At 52.5% G+C, this 18851-nt stretch overlaps 2 protein-coding genes across 2 annotated transcripts in view; both read right to left on the bottom strand.

Moving 5' to 3' along the window:
* Positions 1–17863, bottom strand: part of GPAT2 (glycerol-3-phosphate acyltransferase 2, mitochondrial) — a gene marked incomplete at its 3' end in the record, with an annotated part of 184346 nt that extends 166483 nt beyond the window's left edge. Inside the window, 1 exon segment of the mRNA XM_034761708.1 lies at positions 17135–17863.
* ADRA2B (adrenoceptor alpha 2B) lies at positions 3744–7683 on the bottom strand. The gene has a single exon (XM_034761714.1). The coding sequence runs from the start codon at positions 7607–7609 to the stop codon at positions 6296–6298; it is 1314 nt and encodes a 437-aa protein (XP_034617605.1). The 5' UTR covers positions 7610–7683; the 3' UTR covers positions 3744–6295.
* Positions 17864–18851: the final 988 nt, after the last annotated feature.

Below are 18851 nucleotides of genomic sequence, written 5' to 3'. Positions count from 1 at the left end.
TGCAGAGTATCCTTTGGGTTGACTCTGTGAACTTCGCCCCTGTCCCGGCTGGGTCAGTTTTTGCTAGGTGGATAGCCAGGTGGAGTGGCCACTCCCTGACCTGAGTGGGCGGGGCCTTCAGTTGCGTCCCTGGGCTCCGCCCACTAATCCCAGTCATCCAACAGGCTGGTGTCTTTCCAAGCACTGAATTCTCCCAGGGCAATGTTGTGTGCCAGGGGATGGAGTTCACGTCCTCGTTAGAGCAAACTGGAAAGGGTTTCAAATGCAAGGGAACGCCTCCCGATGGCGTGGTAGCACCTTTGGAAATGAAATGGTCTGTTTCCGCTTCAACCGAGCAGGACCGAGAGGGCACATTTTTGGATTTTCCCACACTTTCCCCCTTTCGACCTCAGGGAAAGGAAAAATGAAAAAAAACCAGGCCCCTCCACGAGTAGCAAAAACTGGAAAATTTCAAACTGTACCAATGTGTTGTACATCATCCCAAAAGGCAGTTTTCATCTAAAAAAACTTTTGCCTTGTCCTGATGATAATGTATGTTCATGTGACGGGCTGTGGGCGAATTTGACCTCCAGTAAGGCCAACTCGATGGGCGGTCGGGAATTTGTGGACCTAATGATTTTTCATCTCCATCCCCCAGGAATAGCACACTGGTCACGGACAGCTCCAGGCACCAGCGACGGAAGCAAGTGCTTGGGGCGGCCAATGGGAAGGGGCGGCACGTCCGGGTCTTCAGCGGCAATTCAGCAGCGGGTCCCTCAGTCCCTCTCGGAGCAAAGGACTCGCCACCGAATTGCCACCGAAGAATGAAGCGGCGCGGTAGAGCTGCCGCCGATCGTGGCTTTATCTCTTTTTTTTTTTTGCTTTGCCCCTTGGGGCGGCAAAAAAGCTGGAGTCGGCCCTGACACTGGTCATGGCATTCAGGTGGGAAGGGGGTAGGCCCTGAGGTGAGCCCCTTGCTCCCAAACTATTTGGGCTGTGAATCTCTCCCTTTTGGAACTGGTCCTCTTTGTATAAATAATGACATAGTCACTGGGGCAGAGAGAAACTGTGTCCATAGCCCAGTGGTTAGGTCAGGAACCCAGTGGGAGTCCCAGGTTCAAGTCCCTGCCCTGAACCTGGCTATTCTGGGATGGGTCTCGCTCTCCTGCCCAGATCTAGTTATTACATGACAAACATAGTGCAAGCCCTGACGGCATGTCATGACCACAACATGCAGAGGCCATGCACTGAGTGAAGCTCCATCGATTTTACTTGAGTTAATCCTAATTTGCAATTTAAGTTAAAGGAAAATCAGGCCCATGCTAAACAAGACTCGAGGACCCAGGAGAAGAGTTCAAGCCAGGGACAGTGTGACGGCCAAAGAGAAGGGAGGGCTGGCAGCAGGCGAGCCAGAGGGCTCATGATGGACGAAGTCAGGAGCCTGTGGCAGGCAGGAGTGGGCAGCCAAGGGTGTTCGGTGGATGAGGACCAGGGACTATTCAACAGCTGGGTGATAGAAGGTGCGAGAGGCATCCGGAGCAGGACGGGAGGCACAGTGACGGCCTTACAGGCCCACTCATTGTCTGTTACCTTGTCAGCAAGAACGTCTTCTCAGCGGCTGGGCGCGCGGAAGACAGATACGCGCTCGCTCTGCTCAACCTAGCACCGTGAAAATAGTGTGGCTGCAGCCGTCTGGGCAGTGGTGTGGGCTAGCCACCCCGGTACAAACCGCGTGACCGCGTGGGTACGGACTTAGAGAACTAGCCCATGCCAGCATAGCAATGCTGCTAGCATGGCTCTGTCTCCCTGTGCCGGAAAGCACGCTCCCAACTGTTGTTAGACATACCCTGTGTCCCACCACCATAAAACACAATATGGCCACATTCAGAACCAGACCAGCAATGACTTCAGCAGCAAAGGGGCACGCACAGACCATTGGGATGGGAGGCAGTGTGGGCTAATGCATAGGGACTTAGGGCATCAGATTTGTTCCAGTCTGTGCCACTGATTTAGGGCAAATCTCCATCTCTCTGTGCTGGCATTTCCCCTCCATCCAGTTTAGACTGGAAGCTCTTCCGGGCAAGGGCTGTCTTCCAGTCTGTGTGAACACAGCACATAGAGGGGCTAACCCGGTTGAAGCCTCTGTGTCCTACTACAACAAGGTCAGGCGTACATGGCATTAGGTAGTCTATGGGTCTGTGTGCAGTACCAGGGGCTGATATTGTACATGGGCCAGGTGGCGCCTTGGAGCGGATTATTTTTTGTTTATTTTTTATTTTTTCCATGCGATTCCATAAATAACTTTATCTTGGCCTTCCAAAAAAACATTTTGTTCTATTCCTCGCCGTGAACATTCTTCTCATCCAGCCTTGCTGCCCGCTTCCCATGTTGGGTCGCAGAGTCGTTTATCAAGCAGCCAAAATGTGTTGGCGGAGCTTTCAATAAATAAACCAGCCCCGGGAAAAAGGTCACGCGCGTGGTGCTCGGGGGGAAGGCTTGGGGTTTATAGCCCATCACGGACCTGGAGCCTCCGAATCATTTACAGTGGGAACTCAGGAGCATTTCTAGACTGTATGTAGCTGGATTAGTAACAGAGTCGGTCCACTAGAGATGTAGTTTGAGTTAATTTGACTTCAACCTTTATTTAAAAAAAGAACCCAAGGTTGCTGTTTGACACCCCTATCCCTTGGCTGATTTCAATGGAGGCGCTTTAGATTTGCAGGTGTGTTAGGGGCACAGGAGAGAGTTTGGGGTCACCCTTAGGAGCGCAGGAAAATGGGGCCCTCAGAGGAGACCCCCCTGCAAGAGATATCCAAGCCCAGCTCTGGCGAAGAGGTTCGCTTGGCCTCCTGCTCCAGTCCTGCGGCCCCAAGGGTAGAGTTTGCTGGAGAGTTGTTTCCTTCCCAGCTCCAACTGCCAGAGCAGAGAGAATGAGTCATCAGCTTTGCGGCGGCTCCAGAACGCACTGCTCGGGCCCTGGTGATTAGCCCTGGATCTCCCTGGTGCCAGCACAGACCACATGACCACAGAGCCCCTCTCCCATCTGGGATCTAGCCAGCCCCTCTCTTGCCAAGCCTGGGGAAAGCGTGTGAACTCCCCAGCGCTGGCAAGCGTGGTGGGGAGCTAGAACCCCCGCCAGTACCTTGTGTAGCCCTATCACCGAGCCCCCTATTGATCGCCCTAGATGGCAATGCTGCAAAGGGCAGAGTCCTGGCAGCCCATGAAGCCCATGCCATGTCCCTCAAGCTGACCTAGGCTTGAATGCCCCAGCTGAGAGGGTGAAGTCAATAGCAAAACAGGGTCAGGATTTCACCCCCTTAATTGCACATTCTTAAAGGGCTTAAAAAAACATGTCTGGTTTTGAGGAGCAGCCTGGAACTGTGCCCAGGGTTGGCAGCCGGGACTCCTGGGTTCTGTTCTAAAATATCTGCTCTAGTTCAATCACAAGTCATGTGGCATGATACAGGCACCCCTGGGCGAGAGCCTCTGGCCTGGGTTATGCGGGAGATCAGAGTGGCTGATCATAATCGTCCCTCCTCCTGGCCTTAACATCTATGAATCTATCCCCAGCTATGCCGCTGACTCACTGGGTGACCATGGGCAAGTCATACGGTCTCTTTGTGCCTCAGTTTTCCCAGCTGCAGAATGGGGCTCCTGATACCTAATTACGCCCCATGTCCCGTCTCGAGGTTATTGCTACACAGTCAATAGCTGGAGAGTGCTAAGCGTTATTATGGCCCTCAGACAGTACACACACTCGCTTATTACAAAATATCTTTTATTGTTAAAATATCTCAAGACTTTTCATCAACATCATTCCACACACACTACAGCGGGAGAAAACACAACTCCTGCCATTCACGGGGATATGGTTACGGGGCACAGAGACTCACAGCAGCTCCAAAGAGAGCCCACGCCCACCATAACCCACCCCATGTTGCAATACCACATGCAGCCAGAGGCAAAACACAGGCAGCCCAAGTGGCATGCGTCATCCCACTGCCCCTGCAGGTGACAGGTTCGGAGACAGCAAACCTCCTCCTCACTTCCACTGGATGTTATAGGTTTTCCTCAACTCTCTTCCGTGTACAGGGTCAGGGGCAAAAATCCACCCCCGCTATTTTTCATCTCTCCACAGACTGCTTGGAAAGCGGGGAGAACGCTGCATTTCAATGTGGAGTCCATAAGTGGTAACAAGATACTTTAAAATCAGCACTGGCTAATTGTAATTTCAATAACCAATTGGAGCCAGAATGGTCCACACTAAAAGAGCACAGGACTGGCAGTCAGGATGCCTGGGTTTTTTTCCCACTAGTCAGGCCACTGGACTGGGAATCAGGACGCCTGGGTTCTTTTCTCATCTCTGACACCCACTTGGTGTCTGAACCATAGGCAAGTTACTTCCTCCCCTGAGAATCAGTTTTGCCCCCTGTAAAATGAGGCTCACTCAGGCTTGTAAAGTGCTTAGAGTTCTACGGATTTAAAAAGCTCCGTGCAAGTGTCAACTCTTACTGGTTCTGGATCCCACTTTTGCAGAGTTCCAGGCAGCTGACGCTGTACCCAGAGTTTGTATGGGTGACAGAGAGACCCGGGAAAGAAGATCCCATCCCTGCTGTGAGGGGGTGGTATGATCTTATTAAACACGGGTCTAAGGGGGAAATGACACAAAGCTCCCACAATGGCCAAGGAGTGAGAACCAGAAAGATGTCTCCTGCTCACAGCTCCCATTCTGATGTGCAAAATTAGGCTGTTGTGTCGTTTTTAAAAGAACGATTCAGGCTTAGAAACACCGTATCAAAGCTACTAACACATCCTTGATTAACCACCTTCTCTTTCCCACTTGCATTCATACCATAGATGCTTTGATTGAATACTTTTGTTCCTTGCAAACAGATACTATTTGCTTTGGAGAGCTCAGTATGCGTTTGGGGGAGGGGGAGAAGAGACAAACATCAGAGAGACAAACTGCTGAAGGAGCTACAGATCCTAGAGGTAATGACAGAAGCTATCAAGCAAATTTGAGTCCTAGAAGACTCGGCATCCTGGAGAATGGGGCCAGATTCTGTCTGTTTCCAGGATCTGTGAGCGACTTTGACCGCATGCTTTGTTCTGAATTCTGTAGAAAGGTGACGGACTGGGGTAGATACAGGGAAGGGGGGTGTACGTTGTACGGGCTGAGCAAAAAGAAAGGAGGAAAAAAGAAAGAATTCTTCTTTTCATAAAAAAAAAGGAACCAAGGAAGGAAAATCCTCACGCCCAAACTCTCCTCTCGGTCCCAAGTGCGTCAATCCTATAAAAACCCTTGTGTCCATACCAGCTTGTCCCTCCCCAAGTTCCCCCCCTTGCTAGCAGCTCCACTAGTGGGAGCCCTGGCGTAGACACTGCACCTGCCACCACTGACCTTTTAACCCCATGCTCACAGGAGGTCATGCTGACATGGTGTTAAAAGCACAGGCTGTCACGGGAGCCTTGTCCGCACTAGGGCCCCCACACTGGGAACTGTCACCCAGAAATCCTATGGCATGGGTTCTCAATCTGGGGTTGACAACCACCCCACCATCCCCATGCTGCTAAATGGGAGAGACATGTCTGAGCTAGATCCCAGCTCCATTGCAGAAGAGTTCCATGGGGGTCCCAGTATGAAGGAATCGGTGAACCCTGGCCCTGTGATTTAGCGAGAATTACCCCAGTGAAGCCGAGAGCAGAATCTGGCCCACACAGACTGAAACCTTTACTGCATTAAACCTCCATAATCACATGAGCTCTGTACATGTTTGTGACCCACCACACAGCTGGCATAAAAGGGCACAATGCAGCTGTGACCAGCATCAAATTTGGCCCTTGCCTTCCTAAGCAGAGAGAAAGTGTGGCCCGGGTCAGATTTCTTTCTGAGTCTAACCACTCCAACCTCCAATGGGAGACAGAAAGAAGGAAGAGAGACTGGCAGGAGACTCTCTTGTAGTTACCTGGAAGGCAGGTCACACATACTCTCCTCTGCAGAGTTGGTGGGAAGAGAGTTTTTCTCATCCCACCCATATGAATGGCATGCACATTAAAGGCTCCCCAGCTTGGTAGAAAATACATTGGCAAACGGGCCGGGGTTTTAACTCGTTTGCAGGAAATATAAAAAGGCTGATCCAAAACAGTCTTTAAAACAGTCTTTTGTATCCACTGCCCATCCCCACTCTTTGCAAACACAAAAGCTGATGAATAAATAGACGTGTTTTAAATAGCATCGGTGGAATGTTGCCACTATTCCCCCCCCACCCTCACCCCCACACCTCAACCTACAGTCTCCCACCTCCCCTCTGCTCTCTCACCAGGCAGTCTGAGTCCCCTGCCTGCAGAGGATCTTGCGGAAGGCCTTGCGGAAGTCCTGGTTGAAGATGGTGTAGATCACAGGGTTCAAGGAGCTGTTGCAGTAGCCAATCCAGAAGAAGAACTGGAACACGCTGTTGGGGACCTTGCAGAGTTCTGGGCAGATGGCCCCCAGGCTATAGAGAAAGAAGAAAGGGAACCAGCAGAGGACAAAGACCCCGATTACCACGGCTAGGACAAAGGTGAACCTCTTCTCCCGGTTGAGGTGGGTCTTCCTCTTCCAAGGGTTGGCACTCAGGGTCTTCACCCTCCTCACCAGCAGCACCTCCCCCTTGGCAGTGGCCAGGGTCTCCATGCCCTTGACAGAGCTCTGGGGGTGCCCGTTGCGCTGCTTGAGGCTGCAGTGCGGGGAGCGCTCCAGCGGACTGGAGCCAGAAGACTCTTTCTTCTCCGATTGGGGCTGGCAAGGGTTAGTGGCAGATGGCGGCAGCTGCTGCTGCTCCTCCTCCAGGCTCAGGAGAGACGTCCTGTGGGCAGGGAGCGTAGGGGTCGCCGGCTGGTCACTATCCTCATTGGGCACCTGATGCCCATTGGGTTCCCTTTCACTCAGCTGCTGGGGAGAGGTCTCAGAGGTCGGGCCAGTGATTTTCTTAGATGTCCCCTTCTTCTCAGCCTTGGACTTCTTGCCCCTGGAGCCTTGCCGGGTCCGGTGCTTCGCTATAAAGTAAATCCGCAGGTAGACCAGGATCATGATGATGCAGGGGGCAAAGAAGGAGCCGATGCTGGAGGAGAGGATGTACCACGCCTCCTCGTTGAGTTTGCACTGCGGCCTGCCATCCTGGCTGTCCTTCTTGTTCCCCTTGTAGATGAGGGGAGGCAGGGAAATGAAGGCCGCGATCATCCACACAATGAGGATGATGCCCTTGATCCTCTTGGGGGTCCTCTTGGAGTTGTACTCGATGGCCTGGCTGACGGACCAGTACCGGTCCAGGCTGATGGCGCAGAGATGCACGATGGAGGAGGTGCAGAAGAGAACGTCCAAGGCCAGGTAGATCTCGCACCAGGTCTTCCGGAAGTGCCAGTAGCCCATCAGCTCATTGGCGAGGGAAAAGGGGATGATGAGGGTGGCCACCAGGATGTCGGCCGCTGCCAGGGACACCAGGAAGAGGTTCTGGGGGGCCTTGAGGGACCGGCTGGTGAGCACGGCGATGATCACCAGCACGTTGCCGAAGATGGTGAAGAGGATGAGGAAGGTGATGATGGCAGCGATGGCCGCGGTGGCTTGGACCGAGTAGCCCTCGGGGCTGTCCATGGCTTGGGGCCCCCAAATGAGGCTGCGGGGGGGGCTTCTAAAGAGCAAATCCGAGGGGGGTGGGGAGCGCCCCGCTCTCCGGGCTCGGTTGCAGCCTCGGCTCCCCGCGCTCAGAAGCCCCCATCGGGGCCGGGGCGCATCAGCGCGGGAGCCCCCAGGCTGCGCGCTCCCTCGCCGGCTGCGCTCCCTGGCGCGCAAGAAGTTTGCCCAAGTCTCGCCCGCCGGCCCCTGCGCCTGCCCGGACTGCGGGACGAGTCGGGAGCCGCCTCCGCCGCTTTTGAAGGCAGCCGCGGCAGGGGCTGTGTGGTCGTTCCCCCATCCCCGGCGTGTGATGTCAGGCAGCTCCGCGCCATCCCCTTGGCAGGCACCGGCAGCGGGGCGAGGAGGGAGGAGACAAGGGCTGGGGCGGGGAGAAGGCGGGGGGAGGAGGGAAGCAGCCGCCGCTTTGCAGAGCAGCCAGAGCCACCTACCTCGCTGCAAGTCGGTGCCCTGGGGGCTCGGCCTCCCCCAGCCCCCTGGCTGCTCCACAAGGGGCTCCGGGGGGGGGGATCCTCCCGTTTCCACGCATGGCCCGGCACACGTCCCCCTTTAGCCCCCACTAGGGCTCAGGCTCAGAGACCAGGGGGTCGGGGCAGGGAAAAAGGGGCCCTGCTGCAAAGTTTGAGGACAACCCGGCCAAGCGTTTTTGAGCCATATGAGCGGTAAAGCCACCACCCTGGGTGGACCCCCAGGGACTTTCCTCTGCCTCAGCTTCCCCTTGAAACTCACTGGCCTTGGAAAGGAAGGTGCCAACCAGGCTGGCAGGATAGTAAAGGCTACAAGGAAGCGAAGCGGTAGTAGCCATGTGCACTGTGGCCATAGCTCGGTCATGGGAGGCCTGGGTCTGTTTCCAGCCCTGCCTGTGAGCTGGGACAAGGCACCGGCTCTGTTTCCCATGCCCTGCCCTTGTCTATTTAGTGTGAGCATCTCTCTCGCTGTGTCTGTGCAGCGCCTGGCACAATGCGGCTCTGACCACATCCAAGCCCTACAGGCGCTCCTGGGAGACAAACCCTAGAACTGATCGGCCCTGTTGGAACCAATCCAGTTTCCACCCATTTCAGTGGACGGCAAGGTCCCAATCCTGCACGTGCTGATGGGAGATGTTTGCCACTGAGCTCAGTGGGACCAGGACTGGGCACTATGCAGAGTGTGCATGATCCAGTTCTGATGGCTGGCTGCACTTTCGAAAGAACAGAGCCGTCACTGGGTCTTCCTTTAGCTCCAGAGGAAGAGTTCGGTGTTTTAAAGGATCCTGGTACCAGTGCCGGCTTTGGAGATGGTGGCTGTTTTACTGTGGGGTCAGCATGTCCCTCCTTGCAAACACGGACTGTTACCAGGCTGATTCAACCCCCCCTGCCCTTGTAGCTCAAGAACAAAAAAACCAAACTCTTGCTGCTTTCACATTTAAAATCAAGGGCCAGAGTCTCCGAGGCCCCTGCTCCCCTGAGTGGCATGAGAAAACAGAAAGCAGCTGCAGCTCTTCAGCTGTGGTTTCCCTCCCAAGCTGGCGAAGAGCCAACAGAGCCCGTTGTTGGACGGGGAGCTCCCCCATCCCCAGGCAGCCCCTAGCATAGGGACCCATGAGGGGCACGCTGCGCTCTAGCGATCTCTAGCAGCTCTTTGGTTACCCTAAACGATGTCAGTGCCAGGACTGGGTTAGAACCAGCTCTGCTTTGCCTGCACTTGGCAGCTGCCCCCAGACCCCAGCCCCAGTTCTCACGGTGAATGGAAACATTTTCCCGATGCCGTGACTGAATTAAGTACTTTTTGAGAGTAAACATCTTTACGACGGCTCCTTCTCAAAATGCTAGCCAAGCATCCCGTATTTCCTGCGGCCCCTCCCTTTGCCAATGAAATCACATTACCCCACCCCTTCGGAAGCCCCCCTCCTGTCACTTTTTGACATTGGCGCCCGCAAGAGGCATTGCTTAAGGGCAGGAATAGGACAGCGTTACAGAAACTGCCTTGATCGGAGAGCCAGACATGATTCTCTCTCCGTGATGCTGATGGAGAGTGAGAGCCCAGTGGCAGGGATTATTTCAAACCCCAGGATCTGGCAAAATGTCCCCTCCCACTCCTATCTAACACCCTCCCCTCCCATATCCTAGTATCCGAGCACCTCCAAATTAGCGGGTAAATGTCTTTATCCTCACACATCCCTGTGCTCTGATCCCCATTGTACAGACAGGGAACTGAGACCCAGAGTGGCTAAGGGACATGCCCAGGGATGCTTGCAGCAGAGCTGAGAATTGAATGCAGGCCTCCCAGGGTACAGGCTGGTGCCTTAAGCCCGGACCATTCATCCTCTCCTGTGAGATGAACTGTTTTAAGGGCATCTTCACTTGTGCTCAATGGGCCAGCTCCTTCGCTGGTGTACATGGGGGTCGCTCCAGTGAAGTACTCAGCACGTAGGTAATTCACCACTTGAGCAATTTACCCAGGGTGATTCTCCATCACTGGCAGCATTTCAGTCAAGATGGGGTGTTTTTCTCAAAGATCTGCTCTAGTGCAAACAGGAGTTAATTCAGGGAAGTCTCCTGGCCTCTGCTATGCAGGAGGTCAGACTAGATGGTCAGAGTATTGCATCCAGTTTTGGGCCCCCCACTACAGAAGGGATGTGAACAAATTGGAGAGTCCAGTGGAGGGCAACGAAAATGATCAGGGGGCTGGGGCCCATGACTGACAAGGAAAGGCTGAGGGAACTGTGCTTATTTAGTCTGTAGAAGAAAAGAGTGGGGGGATTTGATAGAAGCCTTCAACTACCTGAAGGGGGGTTCCAAAGAGGATGGAGCTCAGCTGTTCTCAGTGGTGGCAGATGACAGAACAAGGAGTAATGGTCTCAAGTTGCAGTGGGGGAGGTTTAGGTTGGATATTAGGAAAAACTTTTTCACTAGGAGGGTGGTGAAGCACTGGAATGGGTTACCTAGGGAGGTGGTGGAATCTCCATCCTTAGAGATTTTTAAGGCCCTGGCTGGGATGATTTAGTTGGGGATTGGTCCTGCTTTGAGCAGGAGGTTGGACTAGATGACCTCCTGAGGTCTCTTCCAACCCTAATCTTCTATGAATCTATGAATGGTCCATTCTGGCCTTGGAACCTATGAAACTGGGCTGGGGGTGGGGATGGAGTTGTCATGGTATATTTCACAGGAAGCCCCATATTAAAGTATTGACTGCGCATCACCACTACCTATTAATGCAAGAGCCCACTATGGTCTTTCAAAGCCAGGGACAATTAGATACCAATTTGCTTCCCGGACAAGGTGAAATTCTCCCTTGGGCAGTGGGACCAGCACATGGCCCATATGTGGCTTAGGTCTGTTAAACAGTACTTAAGTGGTTCATGGCCTTGTACTGGGTCTCTGCCCTGGGACGTCACAGGGACGGTCTGTGACCACTGTAGCAGGAATTGAACTGAACCTATAAAGATCTTTTCAGTGTTTTATTCCCATTTTTTCCTGAGAGAATTCACTCCGATTTTAAAAGCCGCTATTATCCTCCAGGCTGTCCCCTGGGATAAGGGAGGTTTGGTAGAACATCAGGAATCCAGGCTTGCCCCCTATATCTCTTTCCCAGCTGCCACATGGCACTGGATAGCTCTTAGACCAGCTGTTTGGTCTAGACACCTTTCCACTCTCAGGCTGGGCTTTGCCTGCCGCCCTGACACAGTTCATTCATCACAGGCTTCCAGCACTTTAGTCAGAGGTTAATTCCCTCCCCCCACCCCCTTTGGCCCTTCCTTATGGCCCTTTCCAGCTCAGCGTGGAGCAGCTTCCTGAAAGCCTCGCCCAGCGCCTTTCGTTGCAATGCCTCTGGACACAGAAAGTTAAAGGAGCAATCTGTGTGAGCTGGAGCTGCGGGAAGAGCTGGGGCAGGAGCGCCCTCTGCCGCACCAGGAGTTGCTTAGAGCTCTCCAGGAATGGATCCTTTTCACAAGGCCCTTGGTGCAGCCAGTGGAAGAGAGATGGAGGACTTTCTTGCAGCCCCCAGGGTTGCACTGACACCAGGGCTGGGAGCAGGGCAGGATGCTAGTCACTGCGTCGAGGAAGTCCCTGTGTGACCATTCTAATCTGTAGATGCACCTGCTTAAACGTCTCCATGCCCCCAAAAAGTGGAGTCTAGAGAAAACAAGGCACAAACCAAGAACTTCATACCCAGGAGCTGCTCCCAAAGCAGGTAGGGATACTTCCTTATTCCCCTGCCTTCCACGGGCAGCTCCTTCCCTGCCGCCAGCACCCGTCCCCTTCCCGATCACGAGCAGGGCTCTGTCCCCAGTAATCTGATCAACGTAGCCCTGGTCAACAGTCTCATCTCAGCCACTCCATCAGCGGTAGCCTGTATCCTGCCCTCCTCCCCTTTTGCTCAGCAGAGCTATGTTAGCACCATGGCTTGATCCCCGAGGGCATAGGTTTTCAAACTGTGGGGTGCCGCAGGAGGTTATCGGGGGCGCACGAGGACCTGATGTGAAGTCAGACAGTCCCACGTCCTTGCTACTTGCCGAGGAGCAGGAGGCAGCCGGTGCACAAGGGGAAGGATTGGAGAGTGAGCCCGCCTCTTAGGACCCATTGCTACCCTGCACATGCCCCCAGTGCTGGGCAGCAGTGGTGGGTGGGCAGCTGCAACATGGAGGAAGCAGCTGAAGCCACCAGATGGAGTCAGCAGGTGCAGCCTGGTAGGGATCATGTCCTGAGGGAGCAGCATGCTAGGAGAGAGAGCAAGGGGGCTGGGCAGAGCCAAGTAGGGGTCTTGGGGGCAGGGCTTGGCTGGGAAGGAGAGGGGAGAAAAAGGTGGGCGTGCATGGGACATGGAACTACAAAGGGGGCTGCCCAGTGAAAAGCTCTGGGAATCTCTGCCTAGTGGGAACCCTACGTGGCCTGTGCCCCCTACCCCAGACCTATCCCCGGTGCTGATGTGGCTGGGTGAGTGACAAGGGGCATGATGACCAGTTCCTAGGGTGGGGGGGGGAGCTACCCATGTTACTGAACACCATAGAGCCCCCTACAACCCTATCTCCAGCACTCATCCCCTCCCCTTACTTCATACCCATCTCACTTGGCACCCGGCAACCTTGTTGGCTCCAGGAAAAGGATGGAGAAGGACCAGCCTCCGCCAAGACCTTAAGGCTCCTGGCCAGTCTCCTCTCTACACCAGGGTTCATCCTATTTTCTCCTGCCGTGGACAGCCTGAGATGCTCCATGACTCCTCCCCTAGAAGAGCAGATGTGTCCCAGGACCTGCCCAAGCAGCTCCGGCTCTGGTTTCCCCATCAGAGGAGCCCTGTGCCCTGCCCTTCTCTAGCCACTAAGGAGGACAGGGATGGGTGTTTGGAGGATGGGCCAGGCTGATCTGGACTGCTCTCCTGTAACGGGGAGGAAGGAGGCCCCCTAACCAACCTGGCGTCATTCACAGAATTGGCATCCCTAAAGCACTGCCCAGCTCTGCTCCTGCCTACAGCTCATCTGGAGCCCTCACACCCACCCTGCTCTGCCAATCCAGCTCATCTGCTCCTACAGGCAGCCGGGTCTCCTTTGCTTCACCCCAGACGCCTGGAATAGTGTTTCTGTCCCAAACCCCCTGTCATGGATTCCAAAGCCAGAAAGGTCCATTGTGATCACCTAGTCTGATCTGTATTACACAGGCCAGAGAAGGCCCCCCCAATAATTCCTAGAGCAGATCTGTTAGAAAGACATCCAGTCTTGCTTGTAAAAAGTCCCAGTGATGAAGAATCCACTGTGACCCTTGGCAAATTGTTCCTATGGTTAATTACTCTCACCGCTAAAAGTTTACACCTTATTTCCAGTCTGAGTTTGTCTAGCTTCAACTTCCAGCTACTGGATCATGTTAGACCTTCCCCTGCTAGACTGAAAACCCCAGTATTAAATATTTGCTCCCCATGATAGACTGTGACCAAGTCGCCCCTTAATCTTCTCTTTGTTAAGCTAAATAGATTCAAAGCGCTCAATCGATCACTATTAAGCATGTCTCCACCTTTGCCCCTGACCTCTTCAGGGCAAGCAACATGGTCATCATTTTCAAAGCCAGATACTAAACATGAGGCTTCTAAATCCATATTTAGATTTGGATCTATCTCTGGACTCTGATTTATCAGCAACTCATGTCCCCACCTGTAAAATGTGGATACATAATTCTTCCTTTCTCCCACGCTTTGTCTTTCTCGTCTGCCTAGGCTCAGAGGACCTGGAACTCCAGCACTAAAAGCACAAACCTCTAAAACTTAAGCTAAAGAAATAGAGCTGTCAGAAGATTTTTGTCAAAACAGCTTTCCTTTGGAAAATGCCATTTTGATTCAACCAAATTTTTTCACGGAATCGTGTCAATTTTGACAAAATTTCATTTACAAAAATTGGAAAAAATGTTTTGAAAAATGTCTAAACATCCCATTTTGACAACAAGTTGCGAGTTTTCACACCAAAATGACTTCTTGTTTTGAAATTCTCTTTTTTACGTACAATTTTTTTTTTAAGTTAAAAAGGGTGAACATTCAAAATGCTGCATGTTGATTTATCACCACCAAAATGTTTCAGCAGACCCAAAATGATTCTCTTTTCAGGATTTCATCCCCCACCCCCCCAAATTTCAACATTTTGGTTTTTCATCCCAATTGAGGATGAATTTTTTTTTTTTTGGTCAAAACTCAGTTTTTTGTGGGATGGAAAATCCATTTTTCTGACCAGCTCTGTAAAGTCATAACTCCTCTAGCAGGTAGCTATAGTAGACTCTTATCCTCTGTGGATCAGCCACTATAAGGGGACAGGTCACATGTACTTGAGAAGACAGATGGTGTTGCTATTAAGGAGATCTGAATTCTACTCCCAGATGGATATGAGGAAACACTATTCCACTAGGAGGGTGGTGAAGCACTGGAATGGGTTCCCCTAGGGAGGTGGTGGAATCTCCATACTTAGAGGTTTTTAAGGCCCGGCTTGACAAAGCCCTGGCTGAGATGATTTAGTTGGTGTTGGTCCTGCTTTGAGCAGGGGGTGGGACTAGATGACCTCGTGAGGTCTCTTCCAGCCCTAATATTCTATGGTTTTATGTGCCACAGGCCTGAATCCTCAAGTGAAGTCAGTGCAAGTTAGGAGCCTAAGTACCTTTGAGGGTCTAGACCTCATCTATAAGACAGAGATAATGATACCTCCCATTCACTGCTCCTTCCTTTATCTTGTCCCTGCTCATTGGGGCAGGGCAGGGACTGTCTCTTCCTATATGTCTGTACAGCAACTAGCACAAGAGGGCCCCAATCTCAGTTGATACTTCTAGGCACCATGGAAACAAAAATAATAGGGATGCATCTGTTTTTTGTCAGGTAAGTGCCCTGCATTGCTCTGGGACTGTATCAGAGCAGGGGTGGCCTCCTGCTTGAGGGATGGAGTCTATGCCAGATATTCCTGTGCCGCTTTGTGTGGTGGTGAGCACACACGGGAAGGGAAGCTGCCTCTCATCTGGGATGGAAATTGCTCAAATTGTTCCTTTTTGGAGCGTTCCTCCTACTCCCCACCCTGTCACTCTTCCCTGCCAAGACTTCCTTGCTGGGAAGCCGTGGGAGAGGAGGTTTGTCTGGAGCATCTCCCCCCCCCCGCCCCCGTGCTTCGTGTTTCAGCGGGGCTTTTCGTTCCCATTCGTTAAAAATCTCCCGCACTCAAATCGGCGCCACTTGACAACCCCAAGGAAGGAAATTACCCGTGGCTGATCTGAGCGTAGATAACTGCCTCCTCTGCCTCCCCCTGAAAAGAATCAGCCTCCCAAACAAAAACCAAACCGCTTCCCTGTGAGCTAAACGCCTTGTGGCTAGCAGGGCGAGAGGAGGCATAGCTATGACCTGAGAGGGGAATCCCAGTCTCGCCCACCACAGCCGCCCAGGGTAGGGGAGAGGGTGTATATTTTCACTGTGCAGGGAGGAGCAGGATACGTCTGGATGCTGCTATTCTCATGTTCTTGTTACATCTCACACCTTTAATCGAGGGCAGCGAGTCAGTTGGGGGTGGGGGGGGGTGGCCTTTGCTGTCGGCTATAATCCAAATCAAGACAAGAGGTAAAACTTCCTAATTACTTAACGCCCAAGTCTCATTTGCAAAAGTGATTTAAGGCCCAGAACCTCAAGGGTAGGTATTTAGGTGCCTAACTCCCATGGCTTTCATGGGAGGTGGGCACCTAAATACCTTAGGCCCAGATGCTCATAGTCTCTTAGCATCTGAGTCCCATTGACTTTCATTGAGATTCATGCTCCCAGATCACTTAAGTGCTTTTGCAAAGTTTACCCCAGGCCTTGTCCAGCCAAGGCCACCACATCTCATGCCTTCAGCTGTGCTCTGAGCGCCCCACTCCTGGTCATTCCCTTTGTCTCTTTAAACTTTAAACTTCCTCGGGCCATCCACCCCACTAACACGGACTCAGCTTCCGCCTCCCGTTTGTTATTTGCCACGCAGTTCCGACACACTCGAGCTATAGGGAAGCCTGCCCTGCCACATCCTCTTATTTCTATTACAGTAGCATCTGGAGTCTCCAGCTAAAATCAGGGCCCCATTATGCTGAGCACTACACATACACAGCAAGTAGTCCCTGCCTGGAAAAGCTTATGAGCTAAATAAACAAGACAGATAAAGGGTGGGAGGAGAAACTGAGGCATAGAAAGGGGAAGTGACTTGCCCAAGGTCACACAGCAGGGTGCTATCAGAGCTAGGAATCAAACTCTGGTCTCCTAACTCCCGGCGTAGTGCCTCCAATAGACTGTCTCACTCTGCCCGCTTTCTCATAACCCTTTCTTCTGTTATGTGCAAGGTTCAGAACAGGCTCTCAGCAGCAAGGATCCCATCACTTGAAAGAGCGACTCGATCCTTTTATGGGATGTTAGTACTGGTGGTTGAATAATGCTGAAGGCCAAGACCCAGTCTCTACAGGAGAGGGTCTTGCTATATAAGCTACCCACTGCCCTACAGAGCTGGCTTCACTGGTTCTGGTGGTGCTATCTGCCATACAAGTTTAGGCGTCACGCCATTTCCCATCACACAAGCATTGAGGCACAGAAGGCCATTTTTAAAAAAGTATCAAAAGGTTCCCAACAGCAGAATCCACCCTCTGCAAGATCAGCCGTGTAGAGCTGGATCCATTAGCCACAGAGTTTAATATGGCGTACGCTGACTATCGCTTCAAATGGCCCTCGCTCACCACACATCCTGTGGACCATCCCTCCCTATGTAGCAATTAGCAACACAAACCCTAGCGACAGACCTATGATGCAACCCTGATCCTGGCAACCCCAGCCTGGCAAAATTCCACTGGCCCACACCAAGTGGCGTTCACAGGTATAGGGAAAAATAAGGCTCCTTACCAGGGTTAATGTCTGGCAGACAGAGAGCTCAGTTTTGCCAGGTTAGCTTCCCCTGGGCTACCACATGCCCAGCTAAGAGTTGTAAAGCCATAACCCTTAACAACATGCTTTCCCCAGATGATGGGTATAGAAGGGACTTACCATAGTGAGCTCTCCCCGTCTAGCAGCCCTCCAGTGCTCTGCCTCTTTTTGCGAGCCAACTCTCCAGCCAGGTCACATTCAGTCTCACCCCTTCCAGGGTAACAGAGAGTCCAACAAACAAGTGTCCTGTGTCCTTATGTCAGGTCTTCAGTCCAGATTCCTGGGCACTGGCAGGGAAGCCCAGGCCCTCCCCCTCCTCTGGGTTCCAGCCCAAGGCTCTGTAGTGAGCCGGCTGTCTATTCAGACCCACCTCCGCTACCTCCTTGGGCTTTTTCCTACCACAGCCCCTTCGGGCCCACTCCATACTTGCATTCTTCTCAGGCTCCACAAACTCCACCTTCCCCGGCCGCTCTACATTCATCCTTCTGTCAGAGCCAGGACTCATGGGGCTCTTCTAGAATCAGAGAAATGTCGGGCTGGAAGGGACCTCAAGAGGTTACCAAGTCCGGGCCTCTGCACTGAGGCAGGACCAAGTCAATTTAGACAAGTTTGTCCAACCTGGTCTTACAACTCTCCCGTGACGGTGATGCCACAGCCTCCTCTCCTAGTTCAGAGTTTAACTACCATTATAATTACAAAGTTTCTCCTAGTATCTAACCTAAATCTCCCTTGCTGCAGATTAAGCCCATTGCTTCTTGTTCTACCTTCGTGGACACAGCACAACTGATCTCTTTATAACAGTCCTTAACATATTCAAAGACTATCATCAAGTCCCGCCTCAGTCTGCTTTTCTCAAGACTAAACATGCCCAGATTTTTTAACCTTTCCTCAGAGGTCAGGTTTTCTCAACCCTTCATTATTTTTGTTGCTCTCCTCTGGCCTCTTCCCAATTTGTCCAAATCTTTCCTAAATTGCGGTGCCCAGAACTGGACACATTACTCCAGCTGGGGCTGCACGAGTGCTGGGACAGTTACCTCCCATTTTACATAAAACACTCCTGTTTTACACCCCAGAATATTAGCCTTTTTCACAACTGAATCACAGTGCTGATTCATAGTAAATTTGTGATCCTCAGTAGCGCCCAGCTCCTTTTCAGCTGTCCTGGTATCTAGCCAATTACTCCCCATTCCTTTGGAATCCCCCAAATGAAAATATAAACTTAAACCGACTTCTGCCCTGGCCGGGCTTGGCCTTTCTTCCCTCTTAAGACTCCCCTGTTCCCCTCCTCAACCAAACACCTCCCAGGGCTCTCCTCTGGAAGTCCAGACCCTACCCTCACCACTGGAGCTTGCTCCATCCTGTCGGCTGCTCTGTGTCTCTCCTGACCCTTCAGAGCTGATTCTCAGGAAAGGGTCCCAAGAAGTACGTTCCTCCTCTGCTGCCCAGAAGTCCTTCCCTGGCCCTGAGAGGAACTACACAGTTCTTTCCCTGCAGCCCCCTTGTCTCTGGGCTTCTCCCCTTCATAATCACCCCAGCTCCTTTCCTCCGGAGCTCCCTCTTTAATTGAGCTTGTCACAGCCTGTGGTAGCAAACAGAGCCTTAACTGAGCGCGCCAGTTCCCCTTAGCCCTTTCAGTGCCAGTGTGGGACATACACTGCATTGCAGCAAGATGCATCTGTACGTCTGCTTGGGAGAGCATCCTTGGGAGAGGGAGGACTCCCAGGCCATCTGCGCTGCATGTTAAGGGACGTTTGAAGCCATGTTAGCCAAGGCAGCTCTCTAGTCTCCCCAGCCCAAGTGGTCCCTGCCCTTCAGTCAAGAGCTCCAGTTTCTACTG

Source organism: Trachemys scripta, chromosome 2, assembly GCF_013100865.1.
Source record: "Trachemys scripta elegans isolate TJP31775 chromosome 2, CAS_Tse_1.0, whole genome shotgun sequence".
NCBI lineage: Eukaryota > Metazoa > Chordata > Testudines > Emydidae > Trachemys > Trachemys scripta.
This window is presented reverse-complemented; position numbering and strand designations above follow the sequence as displayed.